The 12,002-nt window shown below is 46.8% G+C and overlaps 4 protein-coding genes across 4 annotated transcripts; 2 read left to right on the plus strand and 2 right to left on the minus strand.

Annotated features, from left to right (window-relative positions):
* Positions 1-694: 694 nt before the first annotated feature.
* Positions 695-1,570, plus strand: N7518_009414 (uncharacterized protein; the record flags this gene model as incomplete). Its single annotated transcript, XM_057190340.1, has 1 exon — positions 695-1,570. The coding sequence occupies one exon, from the start codon at positions 695-697 to the stop codon at positions 1,568-1,570; it is 876 nt and encodes a 291-aa protein (XP_057037996.1).
* A 1,772-nt stretch (positions 1,571-3,342) lies between these two features.
* Positions 3,343-3,727, minus strand: N7518_009415 (uncharacterized protein; the record flags this gene model as incomplete). The annotated part of the gene is made up of 2 exons (XM_057190341.1): positions 3,343-3,656; positions 3,718-3,727. 2 exons carry the CDS (start codon positions 3,725-3,727, stop codon positions 3,343-3,345), a joined length of 324 nt encoding a protein of 107 aa, XP_057037997.1.
* Positions 3,728-4,435: 708 nt separating this feature from the next.
* On the minus strand, positions 4,436-7,436 carry gua1 (GMP synthase (glutamine-hydrolyzing); the record flags this gene model as incomplete). Its single annotated transcript, XM_057190342.1, has 21 exons — positions 4,436-4,472; positions 4,534-4,592; positions 4,729-4,881; positions 4,934-5,149; positions 5,210-5,221; positions 5,281-5,295; positions 5,349-5,377; positions 5,458-5,501; positions 5,550-5,626; positions 5,679-5,710; positions 5,768-6,155; positions 6,209-6,237; positions 6,302-6,374; positions 6,425-6,549; positions 6,603-6,667; positions 6,721-6,729; positions 6,791-6,830; positions 6,881-6,913; positions 6,966-7,089; positions 7,223-7,246; positions 7,392-7,436. The coding sequence occupies 21 exons, from the start codon at positions 7,434-7,436 to the stop codon at positions 4,436-4,438; spliced, it is 1,629 nt and encodes a 542-aa protein (XP_057037998.1).
* Positions 7,437-8,579: 1,143 nt separating this feature from the next.
* Positions 8,580-11,220, plus strand: N7518_009417 (uncharacterized protein; the record flags this gene model as incomplete). Its single annotated transcript, XM_057190343.1, has 5 exons — positions 8,580-9,655; positions 9,751-9,820; positions 9,907-9,995; positions 10,052-10,230; positions 10,313-11,220. 5 exons carry the CDS (start codon positions 8,580-8,582, stop codon positions 11,218-11,220), a joined length of 2,322 nt encoding a protein of 773 aa, XP_057037999.1.
* Positions 11,221-12,002: the final 782 nt, after the last annotated feature.

Genomic DNA, 12,002 nt, shown 5'->3' on the forward strand with positions numbered 1-12,002 from the left:
TCCTTCGGGAGGCATCTCTACTCCTAGGCAATCACACTACCATTACCAATTTTTCACGTCCTGATCTTCGGTTTCCTGAAATACCAATTTCATATTGGAACGACCGTGGTCGTTCTGTTTTCTTGTCTGTTGTTTGACAACTTCAGGGGACACCCAGTCAGCTTCTTCCGGTCGGAACATCTAAAGTTGAAACCCCCGATTGGGAACTATATCCAGCATATCTTTCATCAATTACAGAGCTTATACCTATTTTCACTACCTTTTTACTCTCTCAAGTAAAACAAATAATTGGAAAAAAAAACGTACATTTTATTAAATTCAACTTGAAATAAAAAAGATTTGTCAAAATTAATATGTTTTGAGTGTATTCTTGTCTTGAATGAAAAGATATATACATCCATGGATGTACAAAACATACGTAAAAGTGACGGCCGATACAGAAATACAGAGACAAGGTTTAACACCATTGATTGGAACCTCCTATTCTACAATACCCCTTCATTTAACAAGCCAAACCAGATATTGACTATGGTGCCTTAAATGTGCTGCAGCTAAACTTTCCAAGGTTGCTCTCTGACTCCCGGCACCCGTGTAATGATGACAATATCCCAACAGCTCCGCCACATTTATTTTTTTAGCATGACGAGTCGTGAGAATTTCGCGTTCCTTCTACATCCTAGTGGAAATCTGTGCAATGTCTGAGCTCAACGAACATAGCTGTGGCCCGGAAGGGCTACCTTTATATGTCAGGCGGTATAACTATCGAAAAGAAAACTTCTCTCAAATCGTTGATATCGAGCGAAAGCGCCTTCGCCGTTCAACACATTCTATCAAAACCATGTCCAATACAATATACAATGATGGAAACTTAGATGCTTTAGAGAAACCTGAAGATGTGAGTGAATATATCATTTTCTCCATTGATACGGCTACGCACGATCTTGACTTCCTAAATCCGAATGTCGAACCTAAACTTGGTATCCGCACTATATTCGATCAAAACATTGATTCACTAGCCGTCAAATTATTATTTCACGAACACAAACAGATATCTCTTGCTTTTCATACGGCTATTTTAGAGGTCTTGGGTCCGATAGGCCTCAAAAAATCTATCTATCTCTACAGTAGTACCACGCTTACTGTGGCCAACGGGTCTAAGCAACCAGATAGGGCGTGGGGCCTAAAAAGACCACCAATTAGAAGCCCGCGAAGACCAACTGTGGTAGTTGAAGTAGTAATTACTGAGACGCACACCAAGTTGATTCGTGATATTGGCCGGTGGCTCGACCCAATCGATGGTCTCGCGAAGGTCGGACTAGCCATAAAAGCAGACCGAAGGAAGCCCAAGATTACCATCAAAAGATGGCAGTATAAAACCGCCAAGGCAGAGATCGAAAATGTTCAAACTATCGAGATGATCGAAAGCAGTGAAGGTGACGAAGTCACACTAACCGCTGGCCCACTTCTCATTCCGTTCCACCTTTTTTTCCTCCGACCTGCAGAAACTCCTAGGGAGGGCGACATAATCATTGATGAGAATGCGCTCAAGGAGATCGCCCAAGAAATCTAGGAAATTCAGTTCACGGATTGATGTCCTCACTTTGATTAGCCGCGCATCCTGCTTCGGAAATCACTCCTTCCTCCATATCGTAACGTCCGTTGCAAAGATCAAGGGTTTGAGCTGTACCTCCCAGATTGGTCGAGCCGCCCCGATTGAGCTGTCCATCGAGTCCGTACTGCCATGGAGCTCCCCAGTTGGTGTGTTTGAAATTGAAATGGACTTTCAGTCCAGCTGTGGAGAATTGTTGCTTGGTTCTTCAGATATCAGGCGCTGGCATGTTTTGTATACTAGCGTTCAGCTTAGAAGCAAATTCCACTACATTTTCTCTTCTCCACCGACCCAAATCACCAAGCCCCCTCCCACCTTAACATCCAAGTATTGTTAGTAAGACTTCACGGTTTGTCTTAGTGCTAATTTCCGTGTGTATCTGCGCATAGGCCGTGGAACACTCTTAAATACCCATGGAAGAATTCTGTTGCAGTCTAAATACTTTTGATTATCCTTTCTCAACCTATAATAAGAGAAAAAACACCAAGGAAAACATTTAGGAATTTATTGGTATGAGATCTAGATCTAGTTCCTGTTAGAGAAAACCGTATCCTAGAACTTACGGGTAGCTCGTATTAATGCAAAACTCGGACAGTGGATTTAAGTATGTAAGAGAGGAACACCGATTCAATTCACAATGATTAATTGGATTGTCTGGTTGGATCTGTGGTGGGATAAAAATTAATGTTGTTGACCCGCTATATTGAATATTGGTGAGACTACAGGTTGTAGGCTCAGGAAGCAGAAAGGAGAGAGTTGTATTGAGAAGAGAGGGAAGTGCCTGAGGGTGTTGTGTGGGGTGAAACCCCTAGTGAAAACTCTGATTTGCGAGTTGTGTTCCCAAATTGGACGATCCATCCCGCTGCACTCCTAGGGTAAATCTCACCCTGATCTCACCCAGCTTCTCACCCTGTCTATAGCGCACTCACCCTGCTCACCCCCGGTCGCGCGACCGTAAAGCGGCGCTCACCCAATTCTCACCTGCCTATTATTCTTGCACTCAGTCTTTTCAAACCCCAATTATCTTGCTCTATATACCTCTCCCCCACTTAAATTGGTACATACGACCATAGGGTGTGGAAAATAGGGCTTCCCGTCCGCTCAGCCGTACTCAAGCCACACGCCGGTGAGTTAGTAGTTGGGTGGGTGACCACCAGCGAATCCTCACTGTTGTATGTTTTTGTTAGCTCAGTATATCCATCGAAGGGCAGAGGTCACCTGACCCAATGGTGACGACGAGATAAGCACCGTCCCACGGATAATTCTCGGCTATTCTATCTTCCCAGGGTCCTATCATGTGATCCCCATCTCCCCATCTTTTCGACTATGTAGTCCCGGCTCCCAACAACACCTTATGACCAAGAACAAGATCCCCGCGGGCCTCCGGCTCCTCTAGTGGGGAATTCAATCAACAAATTGCGCTTTATCACGTTTGGTTTGGAAGTACTCCAGGGAGCTGAGAAATGTCTTCTTAATTACTTTACTTACTGCCTCGGAAGCAAAAACAACAAGCAGCTATTAATGGATGACAGTTGGTCGCCGGATTCGCTTTATCGTCAATGCACGGACAACACGGACATTAGCGCATGCAGTCATGAAGCTTCATATTTATTTCAGTACGTTATAACATCAAGAATTAAGTGGACCCTGGACCCTGGTAACAGCAGAATTTCCCCCGCAATATTCCCTGATTGTTCGTGTAGGCATAACAGTGCTCAGCGAAGGCGAGAGAACTACATCAAGCCCCCATAAGTTTGCCCATCTTCACTGCGCTTCTCATCCTTCGTGAAATATTTCTTGAGGCGTTCCTCGTCTTTCTTCAGCTGGGAACGCAGCCCGCCCTCGTTTGCGTGAGGCTTGTCCTTGGCGGCATGGTCTTCGCTGACCTGATGTTTGTCCTGGACGGCATGGTCATGGTCATGGTCTTCACCGTGAGGCTTGTCCTTGGTAGCCTGGCTCTCGTTTCCATGCTTGTGGTGATCATGGTGGTGGTGGCGGTCGAGGATCTTCTCGAAGAAGGAATCCTTGTGTTCGAGTTTCGGGGCGTCTACATCGAATCTAGGGTTAGAATATGAGGTTAGAAGGCTTAAGTAAAAAAAGTCACGAACCTTCAGTCATCTTGGGCAAATTTGATGAAAAATATATAGTGTAGAATTCTGGATATCGTGTCTTATTTGGGTTTAAGAATGCTCTGCTAGATGATGTCAAAGACTCTTTCATCTACTATATATACACCTCCCGAACATACGATACATCGTGAACTGTCGGGACGAACCTTGGTAATGACGTGTTGATCGATCTCTAATCGGCCAATCAGAGGAGCTCGGGAGGTATCGGGTATAGAGTCGATATAAGCAGTACTGTCATAGATTATTGATCTACTTACTCCGGCACGAGTCAACCGATACTAGCAAATTTGAAGACAAAACTACGTAGTGCCTAGATAACCTCATAAAAATTCATTGATCAGCATAGTTAAATGGCATTCTATCTGCGATATAAATGACTGTCTTCAAATCAATTGTATGTGAGAATCAGTGTCCGCGATTCGAAATCAACACAACGCATGGGATAATGTGACTATGCAACAAAGTATTGTGCAAATAGATAGCGGAAAGCATTGCCTGTAGAGACTGCTCAGGGGCGTTTCGCAGCCTGATGTGCTTTTCTTCCCTCTTTTCTCGATAATATCACCATTTTAATCCAATTCTCGTTCCCTTGCTTGCTCCGGTAACAACGTAGAAGTTCCTCCGGAACAATATATTTGCTCCTAGCTCACGCTGGCAAGTGATTAATCTTCTGTTTGCCTCCCCTCTATCATGTCGCCTATTCTAGCTCAATGGTACCAGGGGGCTTTGAGGTTCTAGAAAGACAAACTGTCAGCGCATGGCTCGAGACCAATAGAGGCCAAGACTTATACTTACAAATCATAGACGACACGGGCAACACCCTCTACCTTGTTGCAAATGGCACGCGAAACATCCTAGGGTAGACAGGTTAGTAAGTATAGGAAATAGACATTGGGCCTTTGTGTGGGAAGGGATGGAGTGGGTTGGGTCCGTGGTATAGGACCCACCCACTTTGCGGAGAGCCCGAAGTATAACCAAGACCTGACTCACCTGGAGGAAGGAGTTACTGAAGTCAAACACTTCTGCGCTCATGAAATCCTTGGTACGAACAGCACGGAGAATCACGATGTAACCCCAAACTCGCTGATCACCGAAAACACCAACACTGCGGTTAGTATCGAGACCAGCAAAGGCTTGAGATATCTGTAGAAGAAAGTTAGCTTGCACCCTTCTTCGCGTGTGTGACCCGACTTACCTGGTCGTAAAGGCCGGCCTCCTTGATCATGCTGATGAAGATGTGATCAGCCTTGCGGGCGATCTCTACTCGCTCCTTGGTAACGTCGCCGAGGATGCGAATGGCAATGCCAGGACCCGGGAAGGGGTGTCGGTTCACTAGTGACTCGTGTATGCCTAGCTGTCGGCCAATGGCCCTCACTTCATCCTTGAACAAAAGTCTAAGCGGCTCAATAAGCTGTAACAGAAGTCCCGTCAGCTTTCTGTGCGTTGATGAAGAGATGGAAAGTATACTTACACGCAAACCTTGCTAAACGAGCCATGTTGGTTAGTAAGCAAATCAAAGGATGCCAGGTTAGCTCGACTTACGCCGTTCATCATCCGCTAATGCTGGTTAGTTAAGATCCTTTTGTATTCGGGACGGTGGTATTGCTTACCTCAGGCAGACCGCCTACGTTGTGGTGAGCTATTTCAAATGTCAGCTTCTGTTCTCTCTTTTGTCCGTGGGGCAGTCTTCTGCTCCCGAGACTTCGTTGACTCTCTTACTCTTGATAGTGGCCGAAGGCCCGCGGAAGCTCAAAGATTCGATACTAAAATGTTATTAGCTTGGACCCGGCAATCAGCGCAAAATGACTTACACGTCAGGGTACAGTGTCCCTTGCAAGAACCATTCCACCTTCCCGGTGTTGGGGGTGTTTTCTGCCTCCTTCTCGATCTGCAAGTCCTGTTAGCCAGCCAAATAGCCTGTCAGAGAAGGTCGAGCGTACCCTAATAGCCTCTTTCTCGAACAGATCGATGACTTCGATGTCGTTAGTACCCTGTCACTAACAAATCCCGGACAGCTTGAAGTACGCACAAGTTGATCCAATGATCTTCCGCTTCTTTTCGGGGTCAGAAACACCCGCAAGACGACCCAAGAACAGCTCGCCAGCCTCGACAACTGTGAGATTAATGCCAAGGTGTTCGCCAAGCGTGGCCTTGACTTCCTCGCACTCATTGAGACGCATACATCCAGTGTCGATGAGAATGGCCTTAAAGCGGTCTCCGATGGCATCACGCATGAGGGCTGCTCCCACAGTGCTATCCACACCACCGCTGACAGCTCCAAGGACGAGTGCTCGGTCACCAACAAGATCGCGGATGCGAGCGATCTCGAGCTGAGCGAAGTCGCCCATTTTCCAACTCGGTTTAGCGCCGCAGATATCAACACTGAAGTTGCGGAGGATCTCGCTTCCGCGGGGTGTCTAGATCTGAATATTAGAGGGAGTTATAGTGTAATACCTTGGGGGTGACGAACGTGTTCGAGCTCAGGGTGGAATTGGACGCCTAGTCACCTTGCGTTAGCATATTCCCTTACTGGGCCACAAAGGCAGCTTGGGGGAAGACAAACCAAAGATGGGCTTCTCCTCATGGGCGATGCCGGCGTACTCTGAGTTCTTGGTGTCCGCAATGATCACGAAACCCTATTAGAGTCAATAAAAGTGCTTCGGAAATACGAAGTCATTTCACTCACAGCAGGCAGGCTAACTAGCTTGTCGAAGTGGGACATGAACACAGGAATTTCATCCCCCAATCCAGCAAAGAGGCGGTCGACATTACTATTAACCTTGGTGATTTTGAGGTCGGCGTGGCCATACTCTGCGAGGAAAGGGTCAGAGATTATTTTGTATGGTGTTCCGAAGGTTGCAAACCTCGAGTTTCTCCGCGAGCAACGTTCGTTGAATCGATCCGCCATGCGATCTCCTGGCAACCGTAGCTGGGTGATTTGTATTAGTGTCGTACCGGTGTCGATGTTGGAGGAAGTCATACCAAATACCCCTATACCCCCGGTGTTAGTACAGGTTCAGAACCTTGAGGGATGGGCAGGGAAAACACTCACAGAATAGGTACATTAAGGTCAAAAACAGCGGGGTCAACATCTACACATATGAGTACAGGCAACAGGACGTTCGGGGGACGAAAACCTTACGGGGCGAGCCCTCGTCGTAGACGGAAGAAGGACCTAGTATCTTAGTCAGACCTCAGCACAAACCATGTGTTAGGAGACTTCATACCTCCAGAGAACACAATTCCTTTGGGCTTCCATGTCAGCTCAGCGATCTTGGTGGTACACGGAAGCAGCTCAGCGAAGACACCGAGAGCCCGAAGCCGACGTAGGATAAGATGGCTCGTTTGAGACTTCAACAAGGGGAGTCAGCATTTGGCATTTGAAGAGGGCCAGGAGCCGGCCAGGAGCCGGCCAGCAGTAATGAAGCTCCGTTATCTGAAACAGGCCGAAATAGAGCAAAGATGACGCTCGAGATTTACATACGCCAAAATCAAGAACGAGGATAGTCTAGAGAGTCAATTGTCAGCCAATCCGTTCTTTTTGCGTTTATGACTCAATTGCGCCTGCACGGCCTAGGGCTGCTTGATCGCAAGTTGCTGGGAGCGGAACAAGTGGGTTTCCTGGCTCGCCATTGGGATATGATGGTACGTACGTCAAAGTTGTTGTGAGGCTCTTCGGCCTCGATAGTGGGAGCCATTATGATCTTGGTTTCGGCAGGGTATCGAAAGGATTAGCGGGGTGAAGTGAAGGAAAAAAAAATATGTTTGGTATAATTGTACCGCCTCCGCGGCCGCCTCCTAAATAGGACACCGCCTTCAAAATGCTCTATCGCGGGTGAATCCACGTGACGCTGTACACTCTTCAAGAATCTTTTGGATGTTTGGTAGCATCTTCTTTTCGAATAGCAAAGAAAAAACCACGGCAGACTGGAAAGCGCCCTGAAAAAGGTGGTATCTATCAATCTAGATTGGGTCGACTTGGTGACCCACTCCAGAATTCTCACCTATATCACTTACACTCACCCCAAGAAAAAGAAAGAATTGTCGTATCCAGGTCATCGTGACGCCAGCCTGAAGTTCAATGGAGGTACCTTCACCAGGGTAGGTGTAGTTACCCCCTAGGAGCCACAATGTTGCCATTGCCATGTCGTGGGATAGACTAGTAGAATCGGAATAACGAGCAGAATTGGGGTTTCAAGTGAACAAGTAAGAAGACCTGCTGTTGAAAATCAAATCGTTCCTGACTCTAGCAGGATGTATATGTGTTTTGTCAACAGCTCCATGGTTTTATTGTTTTCAAGGACGTCATGGAACATGAGCGCTGCTTATGGATGGCGAATTCGATGCATGCACATCAATGGATGATTGCACTATGGGATACAGGTTTCTATGTACCAAATATATTTAACGCGGCCATACCTGAGCTTTATTATTGATCGAAAAGTGGTGAGGAACAGGAAACAGACGTAGGCAAATGATCGCGACCAACCCTAAGTGCCAAGGCTGATCAATCCTGTCCGAGGTAAACGCCGACGCGATAACTTCCAATGCAAGTGGAGCTCGGGATTTTAACGGACTTTTAAATGTCATGACATTGGTCGGTTTTCCCGACACAAAATCATGACCTGAGAGATCGTCGACGACATTGGGGCTCGGGTAAAAGCCGGAGACCACAGACCTTCGAACCCCGTGGGGAGTCGCTCCACTATGATTCCACTTTGTCATCTCTTCCCCTTTGGGAAGGTCGGGGGTTCCTCTCAGGCAAATCCAACTTCGTTATTTCTACATAAATACCTTTCTTATCCCTATCTAGGAGACTTCACTATCAGTCAACCTTCAACATGAAGCTCCTCTTGTCACTGTGCCTACTCGGTACCAGCTTGATGACCGGGGTTGCCGCGTGGCGCAAAGAAGTAGTAAGTGGCACATCTGCGGTTACAAGCGATAAACTCCTCTCACCAAGACGAACGCAGCGGTCAACACATGAAGCTCCAAAGTGTGCCAATTCTGCCTCCACGCTATCCCTTAGCGACCCTCCTTACGACAACTATTTCTACTCAGACTGCAATGTAGCGGCCCAGGTAGTCGTCACTAGTCCATTGCCAGATAGCGACCTTTTCTTGATCGCACCTCGTTTGATCATAGCTTGGCCTGCTGGTGACAGTGGGGCTTGCGCATACTTCGCGCCTCAAAACGGGGTCAACGGGTCATTATCACTCGAGCTCATCAATTCAACTATCGGGAAGCCCTTGGCACCCATCTACACCGCGGAGCTATCAAATTCATCTAATACCTATCCCAGTGTGGGAGTTCAAGGCGTACTCCGGTTCAATTCGTCTGCGACACTGACCGTGCCTGTTCTGGGCAGCATCCGCTCAATCCGTGAATTCAGCGAAGGAAGTGTCCTTAGGCCTGAGATTCAGGATGCGATCAAGTTTACTTCTAATAGCGATGGGAGCGCCTCGCTCCAGCGACTCTGGTTCGATAATGTCACCACAACAAGCCTCCATTTCCGCCCTTGGAATAATGGCAGCAACAGCGACAAGGGCAGCATGGTATCGGTAGATGGTCGCACCGTGAAATTCGAAACAGGCGACTATCTTTTTTCCGCGGAAATTAACTATCCTCAGTTATCCCAGACCAGTCCAACCGCAGTGCTGAACGAAAATTCTCAGGAGCTAATCTCGTCTATGCCGGATCAGACGAAGGCGCTTTCATTTATGTCATACTCAAGTAAGGTTCTTGCAGGCGCGTGGCATTACCTGACCTATTTTGGTCGTGACTCAATGATTACTGCGCTTTTGTTGGAGCCTGTTTTGAGTGTTGGGAATGCAAGTGTTATGGAGGCAGTGATTGGTTCTGTTTTGGAGCGGGTTGATCGAACAGATGGAAGTGTTTGTCATGAGGAGACTATTGGGTGGGTTTTGTGTTGCAATTTCCAATCTGATGGTTCTAAGACATTTGATTGGAAGATGCTCTTCTAGAAAATATGCATGGCTAACTACGGGATAGGGACTATGCGACCTGGTCTAACTTGCAAAACAATATCCCAAGCAACGCAATGGGCTGCGACTACAAAATGGTCTGTTGAGTAATCACTCCAGTACTATTGCCCCATCGGGCAATATGACCAAAGAGGCCAAGCTAATTGAATCTTTTACCAAACAGATTGATTCGGACTATTATCTCCCGATCCTTATGCAACGGTATTTTCTGCAGAATCCTATTGGTCAACAGCGAATCAAAACCTTCTTCAAGTAAGGGTTTCTACCCTCCTGATTTATAAAGGAAATCACTAATACTTCCTCTCTAGTACACCGGCTGGCTCTGCCAATGTGGCGAATCGGAATTTGACCTTCGGCGATCTGGCTCTGATAAATGCTGAGCGAATCATGCGTCTTGCGGGCCCGTTTGCTCATAACTCTATCAAAAAGAATCTCATTCATCTCAAAGAGGGCCAAGATATCGGACAATGGAGAGACAGTGAATACGGTGAGCAGAACCCCGCCTTCTCGAAAAGTCCCAGGGTATATTTGTAAATTGGACGCTGATTTTTGACAAAACTTTGAAATAGGTATCGGTGGAGGACGTATACCCTATGATGTAAACACGGCTCTGGTCCCAGCAGCTCTGCGCTCTATCGCAAGTCTTGCACAGAACAACAGCATCTTTTCGGGACGCAAGAACTGGTCTAAACTCGCCAATGCCTACGCCACTGTATGGGAGGACAAGACCCTGGACTTTTTCCGCTTGAAGATCCCCCGGTCCGAAGCACAGTCACTTGTTAAATCCTATGTCAACGAATCCTCCTTTGCAGGACCCAACCAGGTCTCATCCATTGACGACGATGTTACTTTCTATGCACTGGCACTGGACGGCAATGACAACTTTTCCAAGGTGAAAGTTATGAATACGGATGACTGCTTCAGACATTTCCTTCTCAACACTACCAATAACGCCCAGCTCACCCCGTTCCTCAACCAAACTGCCAATAACATCAGACGCACCTTTCCGGCTGGTCTCATGACTGATGCAGGCATGATAGTTGCCAATCCGGCCTTCGGTGGGGATCCTGTTTATGCAAAAAACTGGACGACGGGTGCTTATCATGGAACCGTCATTTGGTCATGGCAGCTTGCTATGATGGCAAAGGGATTGGAGATGCAGCTTGAACGGTGTGAGTCGACAACGAAAAAGCTTGGTCATAATGGACAACAGCACGCGGCAACACCCGTACCGAAGTTTTGCTCTGATAAATATGTCTACGACAATGTCAAAGCCGCCTATAATGAACTGTGGGGCTCGATTGAGAAGAATACTTCGCAGCTCTCTGCCGAAGTTTGGTCTTGGGTTTATCGGGACGATGGCTTCCAGGTCACCCCGCTAGGAGTGCTGCCACCCCCTGGTGGCGGTAGCCAGATAGGTAAGGTCTTCTCCGGTTATCAGCATCATCCGGTTTTTTTCGTGTTCCTTTTTTGCTAATTGCCTTTATATCTGTAGAATCCAATATTCAACAGCTTTGGTCTCTAGCCTTTTTGGCTGTTTCCAGGAACAAAGCTTATAAAGATTGAATGCAAATATCTCAGTTCATGCCGCTTTCATCCGATTCCATCGGAATTCAATAGATGGACGGTTAACAATGGTGGAAGACGGCAGACAACTTTCCAGTTTACTTTCGAACGTGAAACCTTCCATACCGATATGTGCAGCATACTTTCATCTGTATATACTCTTTCAACAAGGCGAGCTGCTACAATTAACCTCTACTTTTCATACTTGCGATATATATATGCAAGTTCCTATCCTTTAGTGCATTATATAAAACAAGGCATATTCACTACTCTCGGTGCTCCTCTTTTAATTGTTGACTCGTACTAGGCTCTATCACAACTATAAAATCTCTTTCCATGATGGCGATCGTTGAAAAGAGCGAGCAGAAACATGGATATGGAGGATTTAACTACCGCCTACCAAAGATATATGCAACACAGTGACGGTGATGGCGAACACACCTTGAGGATATCAGTGTTTAACTAGACTGTTGTACTTCTGGAGACAAAGGATCGTTCAGATGATAGCCCTTAGAGCACTGATAGAGGCGGATTTTTCCCACGCAATTTCCAAAGCAGGAGCAGGTATACGGAGCACCGGCCGGGAAAAGATCTGCCAAGACCAGCCTAGGATATATTGAGCATGGACATCACAGATCACACGATGTCAGAAGTAGCTAAAGATTAACTTGAAGCCAAGTACGACTGATACGG

The sequence above is a fragment of the Penicillium psychrosexuale genome (genome assembly GCF_028828465.1).
Source record: "Penicillium psychrosexuale strain IBT 29551 chromosome Unknown utg000005l, whole genome shotgun sequence".
Lineage (NCBI taxonomy): Eukaryota > Fungi > Ascomycota > Eurotiomycetes > Eurotiales > Aspergillaceae > Penicillium > Penicillium psychrosexuale.